Source organism: Pseudopodoces humilis, chromosome 3, assembly GCF_049639895.1.
Source record: "Pseudopodoces humilis isolate 2021_Gansu_Grassland_sample_001 chromosome 3, ASM4963989v1, whole genome shotgun sequence".
Classification (NCBI taxonomy): Eukaryota; Metazoa; Chordata; class Aves; order Passeriformes; family Paridae; genus Pseudopodoces; species Pseudopodoces humilis.
Window position 1 is genome coordinate 48,757,170 of NC_142202.1, and position 19,471 is coordinate 48,776,640.

The 19,471-nt window shown below is 40.2% G+C and overlaps 1 protein-coding gene across 3 annotated transcripts in view; it reads right to left on the bottom strand.

Annotated features, from left to right (window-relative positions):
• Positions 1-19,471, bottom strand: part of GRM1 (glutamate metabotropic receptor 1) — a 184,417-nt gene that overhangs the window by 57,891 nt on the left and 107,055 nt on the right. For all 3 annotated transcript variants that reach the window (XM_005518492.2, XM_005518495.2, XM_088053341.1), the window contains exon 4: positions 10,656-10,891. In XM_005518492.2, coding sequence (XP_005518549.2) covers positions 10,656-10,891 — 236 coding nt within the window. The remainder of the gene's footprint in view (positions 1-10,655; positions 10,892-19,471) is intronic.

Consider the following 19,471-nt stretch of genomic DNA (forward strand, 5'->3'; position numbering starts at 1 on the left):
GGCTTTCGTTTTGTTTTTATAGTCCATATCCTCACATAAGACAGCCTCTGTCTAAAGGGCTGGCTTCCTAGAGCCACATGGATATCCAATGTGCACAGCAGACTGGCTACACAGTAGTCCTGCAAACATGCAGTTTCTTCCAGAAAAAACCTGGCATTCCAGGACCAAAGCCAGATGCTGCAGCTGCTCTGGAGCTGAGAAGCAAAGTGGTCTTGGCCACCCTAACCAGCTTGGCCATGTTGTAAATTAGCAGAGTACATTCACAGCTTTTGGTGAAATTAAGCATGGTTTTCAGTTGATTATTAGGAGCACCCATGTGTACCCTTTAACTCTTGCAATATTCAATAATTTAATCACAAATACACAGATCACAAAGACCCACTTTATTTTCCCCTTACCTGGACACCTGCCCAAAGCTGTATTCAGTATCACAGAAATGATCCTTCTTAAAGCTAAGCTAAGATTAGGAGTTTCTGAACAACCTCTGCACAAGAACAATGCAACACTGATTAGCAGCAAACCAGAGCTAAGCAAATCAGAAGACAAAGTAAGTGGCCCTAATCTGTATTCACATGTCAAATTCAACAGAAAAACAGAAGCAGAATTCTTTCTGATCTGAAAGAATTTTAAAAGTATCTGTTTTGGCCCTCCTCTTGTTTTCTTGGGTGCAGCCAAATGTGACAATACAGAAAACACATGACTACTTCAGATCTCACAAGAAAACAGACCGTGGTATGAATTTTCAGACAAAATAAGCATAGAAAAAGCAGCAGAATAAGCTGGCCCCAGCAGAAAGTAGACAGTTCACTGCTTAGCATGATGTGTACAGTGCTACTGCTTTTTCATTCCTGTAGAGCTGAGCCTGAATCCAGAGCTATATTGAAGCTTTGAACTTGTGGATTCCTCCAAAGCTACTTCTTACTGTATGGATCTCAAAAATCTCAGATGAAAGAAAGATTTTTAAATCATCTGGTCTTCTACCTTGCTGTGCTACAGTGGATTTCTGGCTCAGTCAGCAACACAGTATAGATGCAGTGTCTTATCATTTTCCCTAACTCTCTTCACACAAGCAGACCTCAGCACTCCCCCAGACATCCTGGTATGAATGGGAAAACAGAGATTTATTCTAGCAGCACTACTCTTCAGAGCACACACCTTCCATCAAATTATTCTCCTTATGGATACCAATACAGCATATTCTGGATAGGAAATATTGTGGTTTTCATGGTTTAGGCTTTACCACTCAGGCTTATATTTTATTGTTCTTTATGCCATTGCTTTCCCACAATGTTTTAAGAAGGACCCATTTATTTTAAGAATGCTACTGGCTATTTTTCAGAAAATATCCTTGTGTACAGAGTACGTCTAGTCTGCAGCTAGACATGTGTGAGTACGTGGGACTGTGCCTACATGTGTTAGCCTCCACTGCTTCTCCTTTCACCTGCATTTATGGGGCAATGCTGCCAGTAATAACAATCTGTAAAATTGCAAGCTGAGTTTAAAACTTTCCACCTACAGGTAAGTGAGGAAGTGGAAAATATCATCTAATAAAAGACATGGGGGGCTGACAGAAAGAGGTTTGCCATGTGTTCAGATCAGTTACTTGTGTTATTTCATCTGACTTCCTGGTTTGGTTAAATGATTCTATCTTTGCTAATTGTTCTGATGCACAACCTGCACAAAAATTTGATTTTTGGATCAAGTCAATTTTAATTTTAATTATATGCTTTTGTCCTCACCATGCTCCCGATAAAAGTTTAAATCATCTGTGGCAATCTGAACAGTCAAGAGTGGCCCTGTCTCTCTCTAGGCACAGGAGACAGGAGCCTGAAGGAGGCTCAAGGGAGCACAATTCAGGTGTCCTCTTACTTAGTAGCACCATCAGTTCATCCATGTAATGGAGAAGGGTGAATGTCACAAGCCTACTTGAGGATTTTTTTAATCCCAGAAGTGCAAGCTTTGACTGTTAAAATCCAAAATGAAAAATGTAGGTGCAGATGCAGAAAACTTTTGTCATATGCTGCTGTAATATGCATGGTTCTGCAAACTGTCTTCTATGCTGTTTACAAAGGCACATGTACATTGCTCCTCTCCTTTATTTCATGATGATGTCATTTTTTTGTTATGGATCCCAAAAGAAGAAAAGTATTTATCTTTGTTGTATATTGGTAGCCTGGTTTAAAAGTACTTTTGGAAATATAAAATATAAGATAGATGTAACTGCTTTTTTCCAAACATGGACACAAAAAGCTAGAACCAAATGAACATAAACCTGGCCATTACATCTTTCCCAAATAATTCATATGAACTATCACAGATAACCACATTACTCCTTCTCATCTTTAAGCCTTAAAAGCTGCCTGTAACATTGTCTGGGAAATAAAATGAAACTACAACTCTCCTGTCTTATCTGCTGTAAAAAAGAAAGGTAACAACTAGAATATTTTCAGACAAGTTGTCCCCAGTAGGCTTCGTTCTAGGTGCCAATGAAATTGCGATCAGTTTTGAACACTGCTGGAAAAATTAGGATCTTCTGCCTCATACTGAGGAAAAAGAGTGTGATACAAGACCTAAATAAGTAATGAGAATTCAAAGCAGAGGTGAGCATGGACAAGTCACAGGATACCAAATGCAAAATACATTTTGAAAAAATTATGGCATGTCAATAGCTTAATTTCTTCTTCAAAAGCTTAAAAATATGTCTCCTGTACACCACAAAGGTGATTTACCAGCAGTGGCTCTCTTGGCAGAGTACATGCCAGGCTGTTGTCTTGTAATTACTTTTTCTGAACTATTGTAGTGGCAATAATTCCTACTGTAGGTGCTTCTGCTGATGAAAAATCTCATGGGACAGGTGCTCCATGGGAAAGCCCAGCAGATGTTGAGATCAAAAGAATGTTCTCAGAGAAACACCTACAAGCTTGTCTGACACAGCAGGATGAGCCCTAATAATGTCTGCTGGATCTAATTTATCCAACTCTGAAACAACTCAGATCAGTTCTCAGTGGAAATGCATTCACTCCTTCAGAAAAGTGTAGAAAAATCAAGGAGACATCCTGGAGTGCATTGTCCACTGTCATCTCATATAGATTTATTAAAATAGGGTGGGTCTTGAGAAAAAGAGTTCTTGATTAAGAGAAGCTCTGAACTACCTTACTGGTGGCCTGGATGTAATCTGAAAGATGCATTGGCCGAGTACAACTGTTTCAGGATAGGAATAGGCAGCCATCAGTCTTCTGTCTTCCCATCTGGTGCAATAAATGCAGTCAAGGAGAACTTCACAAACAAAACCAGAAAGACAAACATCATGGCAGGCATGAGTAGAGGCCCTGTAGATCTTCTAAAAAAGATGTTATTATCCTTGTCCTTGTTTCAGCCAAAATCATTGGGAGGGGCTGTAGCCAAGACTATAATGTTATTTGATATCCTGGTACATCATTGCCAAGGTGAGGGAACAGGACTTTCTCTTACATTCCCCTCCTGTGGGAGAAAAGGTGGTGTGGTGAGGAGGAGTTGTTATTTGTGGCAGTTTTCCATGTAAATCATCTCTTTGTTTCTTTATCTTATACTTTCCATTGTTATTATTGTTCTGCTGTTGTTCACTTTCTTATTCCATTTTTGTTTCCAGTAAATTTTTCCTATCTTTACCCATGGCTTTCACCTTTTGTGCCTCTAATTCTCGACTCCATTCCTGGACTGGGAAGGGGAAGGGGGTGAGTAAGGAAGTGGCATCTGCTTTGGGAGAGTCTTGGTGGGGGAACTGAATTGGGGAGTATCTTTTCTAAACCACTGATATCCTATGTCAGAAAAAACCCAAATATTTTCACTAAAATTATAACTGTATGTCTGGATGGGATAAAACTTGTTACTTTTTAATGAGTCAGTGATAATGGTGGCAAACACTTAGGGATGCTAAGAGAAATCTTAACTAGAGGCTAACAACTCCACCTGACTTCAGAACCAATTGTTGAAATGATTGGATAATATTCCACAGATATGAATATACTATTTGAACTGGTATGTTCATGTAACACTGCACTGCTTTTTGTATTGCTGTGTGGGTCTCTAATATCTAAACCACCTCTGCACTGTGCTCCACATCTCTTTCAGATTATGACCATATCAAACATAGTCCAAAGTCTTTACAGTCACTAAATAATCTATATTCCCTGACATTTTCGTCCCAAGAAGTATGACTCTGCATTATTCATACCAAAGCATAAATACCTCTTCGGAAATATTTAGCCTTCTTCCCAAGCTGCTTCTGCTATCATTATGCTCTGCTCATGATTTAATGTGTTATGACAATTTATGGTGGTCTTTCAGAACTGGCCAGGCATGGTGAAAGTTTATGTCGGCTGCAGAAAGGAGATGGGAAAAGATACACCTTCTTAAGACCAAATGTGACACAAGAATAGGGTGGGCATACAGATCCTTGGTAGGAATGATGGAAAGCAACATCCTGTCAGCAGGATGGAACCAACTGCACAACCAGTGACTGAGTGATTGTCTAAGCACCACCACCATCCTTTACTTGGCACTCATCAGGCTGCACCTAGAACACTGCATATGGTTTGTAAATCCCTAGTACAGAAAGATACTGATAACCTGGAGTAGCTGCAGCAGAGGGCCATCAAGATGATCTGGAGCTGCAATTCTTGCCTTTGAGGTCAGACTGAAAGGCCTGGGCTTGTTCAGCCTGAAGAAGAGATGGCTGCAGGGGAACCTTACAACAGCCCCTCATACCTATGGGGTGGTTATAAAGAAGAGAGGGACAGGTTTTTCATAATTAAGCCTGGTGGAAGAATAAGACATGATGGGTATATTTGAAACAAGAGAGGTTTAGACTCTCTTTACATATGAGGCCAAATTTTCCACATTCAAGTAGTGGAACAGGTTGCCCAGACACACTGTGCCACCTTTGAGGTTTGGCCTTGATCAAGGCCTGATCAGCCTAGTCTGAACTGATGACTTACAGTGCTTTGACAGGGAGTTGGACTACAGTCTTCCTGAGCTACCTTCTAGACTGAGTGATCCTGTGATCCTTGTGACTCTGCATGCACTCAGACTGATTGCTTGCAGTTCTCCTGGGCCAAGACAGGAATTAGTAGATAAAGCAATCCTTACGGCATGACCACAGTATGAGTAAGCATCCTAAAGGGAACTTGGACTATGACCTCCTTTGGAACAAAAAAATCTGCATTTCTTGTTCTTATCTGCAACAAATACATTTACTGACAAATAATCCTTCTTCACAGAGATCAATTGAATCGATGAATGAATCATGAATTGCCCACTTTGTTCCACTTTGCTCTATTGAAAAATGTTTGTGCTGATTGCCTGCCAATGTATTTTGTTGTCCCAGCAGATGAACTGCTGTGAGCATAATCTGTTATTTGCATCAGTTCCATTACCAATTTTGTGACCGTCTCTTGTGGTGCAGAGGAGGACTCAGCCCACCTGGTTTACATAAACTCCAGCCATTGTATTATCTGCCAGGAGAAGAATAAGGCATTCTGTAAAGGAGCATTTAGATGTCCCTACAAGTGCTTGCCCTGTACTGAGTTTGACATAATTTCTGTGTGAGTATGACTTGCACTTAATTTTGGCTTATGTGAGCTCACCACATGCAACAGAGGAAGATTAACCAGTGTATTTTTGTGTGAAAAAAACACACTTCCATTTGGGCTGTCAGACTTGGGAGGAAAAAACATCCTTCTTCTTCTAAGAAGTCTGTTAGAAAAATATCTGAACTCTGTTGCCTGATGTACACAGTCTAACATCTAACCTTGCTGTCAGGGTACAATCTGTAAAATGCAGAAAAAAACTGAGTTTTCTAATGAACTGATACAAGTAGGGACTGTTCCTTGGGGCAGTGCTTGAGGCTGTTTGCTAAGGTAACTTTCTGTCAGGTCCATCCTGAGTCAGATACTGTCTTAGTACCTCAAATTCAGAAGCAGCCTTTTTTTCTGTTCTGTTCTGACTTTTTATCTGATGGGCATGAAGAATGGTGTGAATTTCTGAATTACACTATGTGTCAGGGGTCCATGCAGAGTTGTAGGACGTGCTTTGTTTCCTACAGACTGTAGCAGCTGCATGGGATACAAATACCTCAGTAGCACAGACAATTTAAGAACAACTCTGTACTGGAAGTGGCCTGTTAGACATCCAGGAAAGTCTAGGAGAATATCCATATACAAAGGTGTGTTTTTTACTGTAGTACATTGACTTCAACTGGCTGGCAGGTGCCCACCAAGCCACTCTCTCCTTATGTAAAACAAAAATTAAAACCCCATGGGTCAAGATAAAGGTAGTTTGATTAAAAATAAAAAGACCACATATGGAAGAAATTCTCTAACTCTGTCAGCAGATGATGTCCAGTTTCTTCCTGGGAAATAGGGCCTCATAATGTTACCTTGCAAGACAAACGCCTTAATAATAAAGGCTCTCTCACCTTTTCATCCTTTCTCTCATCCTTTATTGCTGACCATGACATCATATGGTGTGGAAACTGTAGTCAATTTGGGTCAACTTTCCTGGTTATGCCCCCCTCCTGGTGTCTTGTTCACTCCCAGCCTTTGAGGGTGGGGACATGGGGTGGGAGAGAGCTTCAATGCTGTGTGAACGCTGCTCAGCAGAGCCCCAAAAAACTGGTGCCCTAAAAAACTGGTGTGTTACCAGCACTTTTCTAGCTACCAACACAAAGTACAGCACTATGAGGCTGTTGTGGGGAAAGTTAAGCCCATCTCAGCCAGATCCAATATATCTACATTTAATATCATTTTTATACTTTAATCCTGTTGAGGAAGAATATCTCCTATAGCAGCTGGAGCAAGAGGGAAGGAGAGAGGGATAGGGAAATGCATTCCATTACAAGAGGCACTTGGCTAAAACATTGCAAATGAGTCAAAAATAGCTCCCACTCATTTGGCTGCCTCCCAAGTGGGAAAAGTAAGGTGTTTAATTTTTGCAAGAAGGAATGATCCAAATGAGCAGTAACTGCAACAGTCTTGATGGATTTCTTCTCTTCCCAAGAATTTGTTGCTGCTAGTTCTTGTAATCCAGACAAGCTATTCTGAAAATGTGGCAAACTGTTAGGCATCCTACAGCCTTCATGGAATTGAGCTCACTCTGACTTGCTTCCTTCCAATAGTGCTCTTTCCTCCCCCCCCCCCCCCAAAAAAATATGCATGTGCATTCAGTGTAATATGGGCATTCAGGGCTCAGTGTAATATGAGAATTTCTGAAGGACAACATGAGTCTTCTCAGAGACTGAATGAGGGAATTCCAACAGCAATTCCTGTCATCAGAGAAGGGAGATTTCTAGGAACTAGCTTCCCCTTTCTTTGTAGAGAGTATGCAATCCCGAGCTAATGCTGACTCAACAGTAACAGAGTGTAAGAAACTGCAGATGCAGCAGCTGTAATTGCTTGAGGAGAAGTCCTTGCCTATCCATGAATGATAAATGATAAACCTCATATGCCAGTGGCAATTCTGAATAAATCACTCAGTAAACTGATTAGATTGTATATGAGTAAATTATAATGGACCGGCAGTAACTGAAGATCCTTAACAGATAATTTGCTATTAATCTCCTTTTCTAAACATAGATAGGTTCCAATATTGTGAATATGTTTTAATAAGGTTTTCAAAGAACAACACTGTCTTTTCCTTTTTATTTTTTTGCTTCTGGCTGCTCCTAGGAAACCCTTTGCTGTGTAAATACATTTACATTGCTGTCTGTGTGAAAGTAAGGGTGTGTTTTGTTCTCAGTAAGGACTAGCAGCACACTTCTGTAATACAAAAGAGGTCATGACCCAGAGATAGTCACAACACCTGTTAATAATGTGCATGGACTCCTGGGACCACAGGGGACTCTGCTTTTTCCATGATGCACGGCCCTGCATGCCTTTTCATAGGAATATTGAGGTAGGAGTAAAAGCTCTTAGATATACCAGAGATAAGGTGCTTGATAGCAGTACTGGCTACAGATTATTTTCCTAGGGTGATGTAGGAGTGGCAGCAGTACTTCAATTTGTAGTACCACAAAAAGTCAGATCATCTATTGGCACTTCTAATGGGTTTCAATCATTAGTGCTTATTGAGCATCATGGATTTTCTCCTTCAAATTTGTGTATGGAGACAGTTTGTGAAGGAGGGGAGAGGCAAGAGACTCCTTTTTTTAACAGAGTTTTTGAAAAGGCCTGCCTCCAAATCTGTGAGAGTTAAAGAAGGCGGTTTCTTGGCACTTTCCTTGGAGAGAAAGTCTCCCTCAAACAGCTTCGAGGTTGCTAGTATTTAAAGTGACATTCTTAACCTTCCAGAAATGTCAGACATAGACATGTGTACAGAAAGATTAGGTGGTGCCAGACAGTCAGTAGTCAGATCTGTGCAGTTAAATAAAAATAAGTATTGTATTGCCCACAGTTTTGCTGGGGACATGGAGATCTCTTGATTCTGTAGGTATGTCGTTATTGGGAAAGACACCTTGTGATGCTTCCCTTTGGTGACTTGAGACATTTATGGATTTTTTTAGTTGTATGTGATAAGCCTGAGGGTTATCAGTGATACACCAACAAATTTAAGAACTAAAGTCTAAAAGGTATCACATATTTTGAGGTTTCATGCAAAAATTTGCAGCCTTCTAGAGGAGGGAAAGATGTCTGGATGCCTGACTTAACACTACTAGCTATCAGAGTCTACCAATGTAGACAAATGATTTTGTGTTTCACTAGTATTATCAGAATTTAGTGGCCACTGACACCTTGAGAAGCCCAGAACACTGGGCAGGCATGTGATGGTACCTCTTCAGAACTTCTCCAATGTCCAGTGACTTCAAACCTGGGATATCCTGAAAAGTCTGGGTAGGATATTTTTTTAATAAAATAACCCTCACTGTTTTATTTCCGTGATTTTCTTAATTTTTTTTTTTTTGGCTGAAGTACAATTTTAGAGCCTACATCAATCACTGTCTGAAAACTCACCTACGTGTTCTATGCAGAAGTACCCCATGTTGGCCGTTTTGAAGTCACTATGTGGGGACTTCCCTTGCCTTTGTTCCACCAGATGAAGGGTGACTGTAATGGTTCAGACTCGAGTTTTTAGTTTCATAACCAAAGAGAGGTTGGATAACAAACCACCCATGTTTATAACAGCTGCTGAAATGTCTCAAAATGGAACCTTTTTTCATCAGCATGAAATTTATTTGTGTAAATGGAATGAACAAAACCGTGCAATTTTAAGTTTCTTTTCTTACAAAAGAAGGCTGTGCATTTGCACTGTGCATAAATCAATAAACTCACCTTAGCAATTTTTGCCCCTGTTGGCCTATATCAACTTTATCTGAGTTGGAGCATTTCTAAAACAAATTAAATATTTACACAAAAAAGTCAACATTTTGGTAAAACCCAAAGTTAATAACTCCTTTGAGGAAAAATTATCAGCATAAATTCAATATGGATTAAGCTTGTCTAGCCTGCTATTAGTCCCTCAGCACCCAGACAGGCCAGCCTGGCTGCCAGTCAGCACATCAGGCCAGTTCAAAGTCAGTATTTGGTGATGTGCCTCAATGGTGAATAGGAGAACTGGAGAGAAGCAAAAGGTACTGTGGAAGTTCTTATTAGGAAGTATCACTGATAGAAAAGGGAAGAGCTCAAAACTATGGGAATGCAGATCAGGGAGCATGAGAAGACCAGCTGAGATTACTGCTAGGGGATACAGGAGGTCAAAATGTAAAGAAAATGACAGAAATCAACGGTAAGGCTTCAGAAGTTTTGTTTCTAATGAAATAACTTCCTTACTATCAAATACACCTTTTTGACTACAAATTAAGTATTACAAACTACAAACAAAATGTTTGCAAAAATCATCCTGCAAGTATTTCATAGAAATGTAATCATCTCTCACTTAATTTACTAATAAATTTAATCTTATTGAAGTATTTTAGTTTTCTCAGATTCTGAATGGAAGAGAAAAACTGTGTATACACAGGTACACTTCCATTGATATGAGGTAAGAGTTACCCTGTGTAAGATGTGTTTTTTTATGTGAATGCTACATAGTAGAAACAAACTGTATATGTTTTAATGGGTTAAGGAAAAAAAAAAAGTAAAGCAGATGACTGGCCAAGTTTAAGCCTCACCAATTTTCCTTAAGATTGGTTTTCTGCGCCAATATTGTCTGTGAATTTCCTGATTCCTCAGTTGATCAGAAAAGCTGACTTTGAGGAAAAAAAATATAAATTTGTTTTTCTTAAAATTTCATGTCTCTTTATTTTTTACAAGCCGTATTGCGAACACGGGCACTCAGCCTTAGCGTAGCCCTAAAACATAAAAAGGGAGAAAATCACTCTGTAACAGGGCAGAACTAAATTGAAAGGAGGCTGTGGAACCAGCACCAGATATACTCCTGCCAGAGCTGGAATTATTATCTGTACAATTTGAGGTGTCTATCTGTCTTTACATAAAATAAACAAAAATAAATAACAACAAAGACTTAATTAAAAACAAACAAACAAGAAAACCCAAACAAAAAACACCAAACAAAAAGCCAGTAAAACAACAACAAAGATAACCCAAACCAGAACCAAGGAAAACATTCTGCCAGAGCGCAGATTGAAAAATTGGAAAAAATATTTTAAATGTTTGACAAGTTACCAGTGCAATTCTTCTGGAAGTTGGGATTCTCTAGTGGGTGCCCTGGAATGCGGCACTGAAATCGGTGCTGCCAGAACTCGGGAAACCAGGGGTTGCGGGTGTTGGTGTCGAGACGCAGCTTCAGGTAGTAGTCATCAAAGGCCAGCACCTCAGGACTCTGCAGTTTGATAGTAATGCCTCCATTTGCTTCGGGTTCATAACCTTCAATGACTTCATCTCTGTCTGCCCAACCGTCACTGAAAAGAGGCAAAAAAACCACTTATTACACAAAGATAGAAAGCTTGTTTTGGAAAAGCAACCAGCCAAAGGCAGGCCAGCACCCCTGGAAGAAAGTGATTAATGGGGAATCTAAAGATGTAAAGTTCAGGCAGAGAAAGCAGAGTGATAGCGACTTGTAATGAGCAGTCTGACTGATTTCGTGAAGAGTCCTCATTAACTCATCCAGAATAATGAGGTTTTATCCTTGTCCTTCTGAAAAGGTTATTTAGGCATAGCTTGTGCTGTGATGTCTCCTTGACTGAAGAGATTTTGCCTAATTTCTGCTGTCCTGTAAGAGGTGGAAACTGAGAAAATTATTGTTGATGAAAAAGGAAAATGAGCCAGGATCCTGGATGTTTTTCAAAATAGACCTCAGCATGTATGGATCGTACAGCTGGAAGAGCAATTCAAATCAAACATGAAGTGAGAATTGTATTCTGTTGGAAGAAAATGGAGTAAGACTACTTAACCAAGCTAAAAAGAAAACCACATGTTATTCTCACACTGCATGGGATTTGTGATAACATGCTTTTCCCCCCGCCTCCTCCTTCTTCTTTTTATTTCTTTTATCTTTTCTTTTTTTAATTAAGAAACAGCAGCTTTCTACTTTATTCCCTGATTGTTCATATATGAGATGCTTTTGAAAACCTGAAGATAAAACTCTTTCTTGACAACATTATTTCATGCAAAGTCTGTCTTAACAGGTTTGAACAAAGTCCATCGGGCTTAGCATGTGAGCTTTAGTTTAGCTCTTTTTCGCCTTCTTTAGGAGTTCATTGATTTAGTGTCATTCTCCAGTTCTTATTAGCATCCCCTAAGAACAGTGCTTTTACAGTCTAATTTAAGTGCAAATATAAGTCAGCCATTGCTTAATCTTAAAATGCTGGGCATGTAATGAGAGAAATAGATTATTCTGGCACCTCAGATCTAGGTCTATTGCACTCAGAATCAAATCAGCTGCACTGCTTCTGTGAATAGCGGACAGATGAAGCACTTTGAGCAGCAAAGAGCTCAAGAGGAAAAATGGAATTCACCACTAAGAGAACTCTCAGATTCACCCGCAAGAGGGTTGTGTCCTGAATTTCAGACAGACTGAAGGAAGGGCCTTGTTAGAAGCCTTTTACACACAGCCTTGAGAAGAGTGTTGTGGTGCAGAACATCGCCAGCTGAGGGCATTTATGAGACACTCAGCACAGGTGCCTGGCTCTCCACAGAAGAAAATGTAGATAATTTCAAGTAGCAAGCTCTGCCACAGTCCAGGTCAAACAGCTGTAAAATGACTATGTACTGGACATGTGTGAGCTTTTGGTCCTCAACCAGCAGAATAACCAGCTGCATGGTTTAGCTGGCATTCACACTAACTGCTGCATCTCTGCTCTAAGCACCCAGAAAGAAAATGGCAGCTCTCCATGAAAAGACAGGAAAACCCATGTACTAAATTCTTTCCGCATCAGGAACGCAATGCAAACCTCTGTTAGGGAAGTTATTGAGACGTGAGGCATCTGGCAGTGCAGCGTAATCAATACATTCCTTTCAACCTAGTCTCAGGAACTCACAAATCTGTGTTTTAAGATGGCACTACATAGCACCTTTGAGGCAGGATTTCTTCTTTGTTTCCTCCTTTGCCAAGGCCTTGCAGTAGAAACACCCAAAATTTTTGTTGACAAATATTTTCATCCAGCATGAGATACACGTGTGTGCGTGTTGCATTTCAACTGCAGTATAGAAGCAAAGAGCTGGGGAAGGTGCAGGGTGTGGGTCACAGGAGGGAGACAGCGATTTTAGAAGTGTCCCAAAGGGACTCTCTCTGTGAAGCTGAGCCTGGCAGAAGCTGCTGGTCACTTCTTCCCACAGCCTGGGGTGCAGGCTGCTCAGTGTTTCATACCGATACAGCCCAAGTGACACCCACCTGGCTCAGCCTTGGCCTGACAGCTGCACTCGAATTACCACAGGGGTGCACAGAGTTAAAAACCTACAATTTGTACATCCCTGCCCCCTGCCCCAGCAGACTGCCTGAAATTCTGGAGAGGGAAAGAAGCCACAGCTCAACATCTCTGCATCCCTCCACTCTTCACTTGTCCATATGCTGAGCACAAATAATAAAATGTACCGTGCACCCCTGACTACTTCATGACAGGCTGTGGTCTAGATAATCCTGGGCTAAATAACCTTACAAAGGTAAAACCATGAAAATTAACTTTCAGGATTTCACATAATTCGAGATGGAAATTTTCTCTAGAGAGGAGAAAAAGACACAATATTTATTTTCTTTTCTTATGTGAGGGAAAACTACAGAAGAGATCACTCTTACAGCATGAGTAATTAAGTCCTAATTGCATAATTACCTCATTATTTGTCACAATGTTTTTGGCTTTCAAATGGTAGACTCAAGCAGAAACATTAGGAGTCACAAAAATTAAGTAAATTGAGCTATTTTTTACATGACCTTGTTGAAATGAGGTAGTTTCACTACTGCTTGGATTCCTATCAGCCAAAAAATTGTTATTTATTTTTCCTTTCCCCTTCCCCAATATGTTTAGCTTGGAAAATGGCCACATCAGCTCTGAGGGCAAAATGGAGCAAATCTGCAAAACAAGAGAAAGTGTATTTTGAGTTCTCTGAGGGCAGCTAAAGTTCCAGTTCCTAAACTGGAACACGGATTGTCACCTAATGTTTCTTTGTCTCTTTCTGGCCCCAAATATTTTTTATTCTCTCTCTAACTTCTTCAACTTGTTAAATCTGCCAGATAAGTTTTATCTTCAGCAAAATATGAGGAAGAAGCACTGCAATCAGAGAAAAAAAAGTTCATAGGTGTTGAAACTCATACGGGAGCTTTGCTCTACTTTCAGTGAAGTCAAGGAAGCAAAGAGGAGTCCTCTCGTTTCTTATGGGATCCATGCCATGCTGGCAGCTGCAAGTTGAGCTGAAATTTGCCCTGAGTGGGATGTGCAGCCCTACCAGCAGCTGTGGGAGGATTATTAGAGACCCAAGATCCTGTTATAATATCTTCCTGGATTTCTTTTTGCTGTTTATATACATGTTAAAAAAAGATTGTCTGGAAGCACTGCAGCCCTAGTGTGATATGAATAAATGGATTGTGGTCCAGAAGACGGTGGGGAAAATAAAGACATTTTTATTGCTGGGCAACAGCATGATACTGAGGGTCAGATAACAGTGTAAATGTCAGTGACAGAATCACAAGACCAATGGCTGAGTCAACATAAAAATGAAATTTCATTTTTAAAAGGAAGCACATACTATTCCTTTGTTGTCAGAACAAGTACATTCCACCTACAATCCTTCTTTCATCCTGCTGAATAGCAAGTAGCACTACACATAGCTCTAGCCCATCTTTCTGTGTGCCTTTATTACAGATTTCAGGAGGTGGCTCAATATCTATTACCCAAAGTGCCATCCCTGGTAAGTGTCCATGCGTGTGACAATCTAGTCTTGAAACATGCTGGATATCTCGTGCAACTGTTGATCTGAAGCTCTGTGAGGGAGTTTAAAGTGCGATGACAGAAACAGTGAGGGAGGGAAAAGCATGTGGGTGTCAAACTAGCAACCACTCTTTTTGTTCTTAGGAGAGAAAGAGCAGCTTTTGTTATGGTTTTGTGGTGTTCATCGCAGTCAAAATGGTCACTGATACTCTGCAAGCTGCTCTTGGTCTAAGTCTGAGTCTGGTGGCTGACATTAATGATGCCAAATCCAAATTTCAATGTTCACTCACAAACAATAATCAGGTGGAAAGGGAAAAAGCTCAAAGCTATCCCAGAGGATCAGAAGTCCTAGTTCCCACTATCACAAACGGAGTTTGAAGAAACAAAGCTATTTTTTCAATCCATTTACTGTTCTGTTAATATGTGACAATGGACACCACTGAATTGTGGCTTAAGTATCTTAACCTCCCTATATTTTTTTGTCCCGCAGTAACATATACTCTTGTGACTGAAACACTGGGAGAAATGGAATGGATTTCCAATTTCCTCTCCTCTTCCAAACATGAATACTGTCAGCTGCTTTTCACACGGGCTGATGAGACAACCGGCAATCAGCCTTTCTATTTTCATCTCTACAGGGCTTAACTCTTAAATGATGCAGCAGCAGCAGCTCTGCTCTGTTTCTCAGCACAGTGATCAGAGAGTTACTTATCCAGATGCTTTTTCCTAACAGGCAAACCCACAGAAATAATCATGCTATTGTTTATGAGGACTGCTTTCTCCGTGGTTATTGTCGAGTTAGCATCCTTTCACAGGTAAAGAAAATGAAGCACATTTATTAGTCATGGCTACTGACTGGCAATTTGATCCCTGCACCTTTGGATGGTTTGATCTGACTAACCAAAGCTGTAGAGGGCAATTGATTTACATTCCTCTGTCTGGAGAGCTGAAACTCCCTTTGCATTAGCTGAGGTTATATTTTCTTAAGAAGTTTTTATTCATTATGAGATATTTTCTTTTTCTCTGGACAAGTTATAAAAGAAAAGAAATTAAGAGCAAGAAGCTCTTTAAAATGCTAAATGAATTATTTCTGCAATAATCCTCCTGCCTACAGCAGATATTCTTGTCATTATAAAACCAAATAAATCAATCATATTAACATTTTTATCTCTTTAGTTTCAAGTGTTCTACCTTCACAGTGGCTCCCTGCAGATATCCCATTCAAATAGGGTAGCAGGGAACTAAGTGACCGTAACTGTCGCACAAAAAGCTCAGAATCTACATTCTTGCCTTGCCTCCCTTCCACAAAACTGAAGTCCATGTCAGTACACCTCTCCTGTCATGTTGATATACATCCCTGCAGAGCCCAGTGTCGAGTGCCTTCTTGTCACACTCCCAAGGCTGCCAGCTGGCCTGCTGCTTTGTCAAACTTCCAGTGCATTTAAGTATGAGCACAGCACCACTCAGAGAATTCAACATTCAATAAAGTGACATGACATTTTGTTAATGTGTTAATATCTGTATTTTTAAAAACAATTATTATATGTTGGATTATAAAAATATATATTTTTAAAAGGCTGGACATTTTAAGTGGAAAGTGCTTTTTGCAAAACTGTCTTTCTGTGTAGTAGTCAGACACTGATTTTTTTAGAGGCTCAGACACTGCTTCTGTAGAGGTATTCCAAAATGCTACAAAACCCAAAATAGTGATAGGTAGCATATAAACAATTAAATTATTTAAATTATTTGACTCTGGCAAATGCCTGTGCTCTCAATTTCCAGAGCTGGTCAGACATGGAAGCCTGCAAATTTCACTCTTTCATTTTATAGAAGTCTTTTCTGACAGCACCCCACTGGAAAATCCTGCACACATTCTCCTGTCTGCATGCAAAAGTTGTACAGCTCCTCTTTTTACTGGCAGAATGGATGAAAACTCAGCTCAGGATAAGGCTAACCCAAAAAGTAGCAGTGTGGCAAGTGGAATAATTTCATAGGAAAAAAAAAAATCAGTGTTGCCACTTGCTATGATCACAGGTGGCAGAATCAGGCCCAGAGTTACTCATGAACAGCTCTGTAGCTGACTCCTCAGCTGCCTTCTTCTGGGAGTAGATTTTAAAGAATTCTTTATTTCACCAGCCTGATGTGAATGAAAAACAATTTCCTTATTGTGAGGGAGGATGGGTCTATTCTCTGGCAATAAAGAACACTGCCAAAGATATTCAGTGTCTATGTAATACATGTCTTAAACAGAAGATGCCATGTGAAGAAAATTGAGACTATCCAATACTCACAAGTCAGCAGCTCACAAAGTGACTTTCCTCCTAGGCGTATGCATTGTCAATCCCAGCAGTCAGCAATGTCAGCTAAAGGGTGCTGATCATTATTGCTAATGAATATTGTTTCAAACATGGGGAACAAAAGGCTGTTTTTGCACTTACTCATTTAGCTAATTCACTAGAATTACACACAACTGAAGGGTGGGAGAGCTCTCTTTGGTTGCCAACCAGGAATTTTTAAAAAGCATAGTTTTACTTTTACCTGTGTTATAAGTCCTAGCAATATTAGGAAAATAATCCCATGGCTACAGATAAGCCTGTATGTCACTGTTGGCAAGAGCAGGCTGAAAGGCTGTGTACTGTCAGTCTCTCACCTGAGGCCTGCTGACAACTGAGTGACCTCCTCAACACCAAAAGAATCAAGTTCACTGAATTTTCTCAGCTGATAGGAAAACAAACAGGTGATAACATACAATCATAGAATGGCTTGGGTTGTAAGGGACCTTAAAAGTCATCTAGTTCCAGCCCCCTTGCTATTTGCAGGGACACCTTTCACTAGACTAGGTTACTCAAAGACACATCCAGCCTGGTCTGGAATACTTCCAGGGATGGGGCATCCCCAGGTTCTATGGGAAACCTGTTTCAGTGTCTCATCACTCTTACAATAAATAACTTCTTCCTAATACTATAACTAAACCCAGCCTTTTTCAGTTTAAAACCATTCCTTCCTGTCTTATCACTACAAGCTCTTGTAAAAAACTTTCTCTACACTTTCTTGTAGGCTCTCTTTTAGGTGTTGAAAGGTGCAATATTCTCTGAAGTCTTCTCCAGGTTTAATAACTCTCACCCTGTCTTCACAGGAGAGGTGCTCCATCCCTCTGGTTGTCTTGGTGGTCTCCTCTGAACTTTCCCCAATAGGTCCAAAACCTTCTGGGTCCCCAGAGTTGGACACAGAGGTGGGCTCTCAGAAGCAGAAAGCTGGAAAATCACTTCCTCTGATATAGGCCTCAGTACAGGCCAGTAGTTTGGTTCCTGCATGTGTGGATGGAGATAGGTAGGAGTCATCACCTTCCCAAGCTCCCTGTTTTTTTCAACCAGTGTCACAAGGTACTTTGGGATTATTATTTTTGGGATATCTGTTTCCTTTTCCCACAAACTGTCCTGGGGTCAAATGTATCCTGAATTCTAGCTTTTAGATTTCTCCAGCTTGCTCACCTCCATAGGTCAGTCTTGACTAAAATGAGCCGAAAGCATGGGAATATCAGTTCTGCACATTGGGAGCATGAGAAGAAAACCACTGAAGCTCTTTCTGGGAAAGCTTTAGAAAGCAGAGAAGACTGCTGCCTTGACAACATCACGCACACAGAAGAGAAGGTACAAGAGGAGCATTTGGTGCCAGACTGTGCAGATTTTAGACTGAGAGCTCACACAGCACTAATATGGCACTGTGGGCTGTAAACGTCTCATGGACTATAGACTGAAGAGCATGTCAAGGCTGGGGCTGGTTACCTCTTGAGAGGAGCAGAGTGGCTGAGGAAGAGACTGGTACGATTTATTAGTTAGCCCTGCTCCATTTGAGGCAGCTCTGTGTACCCATTATGGTTTCAGCTTTGATGTCCTACAGGAGTTGCTATTTCCTGAGAGAAATTGAGATATGAAGTTTAAAAAGTTTAAAAATAATTCCAAGGCCACTTCCTGCAAGTGATTTGTCACATTTCTTGGTAAAATTTCTGCTCTTATCAGGCTCTGCTTCATGACATTGCATGCAACACGTTTTGTTTCCCATTCATGATTACTGAAGGCTCACAGTTACAGTAGCACATTAGTTATTATATTTCACACAAACAAAAAATGTTGATAAGTCTTGAAACTTTTATTTAGTCAATCAGGGATTTTTTTTTGAATAAACAACACTCTGTAAAGAACCTAAAGTTGGTAACTGATAGTTCACTATGTTTCAAATTATCATCATTCACTTCTGTGTGAATGTTAAAAGTTTTTGCACTGTTCTTTTAAAAATGTAGATTATAACCTTGTGGACCATGATGGATTGTATTTTGCAAATATGTATTTACAAATGTTTTAATTATCATATGCAGCGCATATATTTGCATGCAATTTGCATAATGTAATTTCACTGCCTATCATGCAGGCAGTAGAAGATTTACTGTGAAGATTCTTGATACGTTTGGCATTTTTTAATGTAGTTGCTGCTTTATGCAGGAAAAGTTTTACTGTTCTCAAGGGTGCACAATACTGCATATCTTGGAAAATCAGCAATCATACATGTATTTTCTAAGGCAATGGCTGATTTTTCAAAAGGGATACACATGCTTTCACCACAGTCTGACAAGTGGATTAAATCCTTGCTCTGCATGTTTGAAATTCATAACATGAGGCATCACCAAAGCACAGTATCTTTTCCAAATGGAAGCATGTGTGTAGAGAATATCTCATTTTAAACAAACACACACAAATAGGAAACTTTAATCTTAGCATTATGCCTCATCTAAGGTGCTCCTGGGCTCCAATATCACAGAAATACAGAATCACATAATAAGCTGAATTGGAAGAGAGCCACAAGGGTCATTGAAATCCAACACCTGGTCCTGCACAGGACACCTCATGAGCCACACCATGTGATGAGAGCATTGTCCGAATGCTTCTTGAACTCAGACAGGCTTGGAGCAGTGACCACTTCCCTGGGAAACCTGTCCCAGTGCCCAGCCACCCTCTGGGTGAAGAACCTTTTCCTGATATCCAGCCTAAACCTCCTCTGACACAACTTCAGCCACATGCAGTCAAATCCAAGATTTTTACCATCTTATTAATACACTTAAAT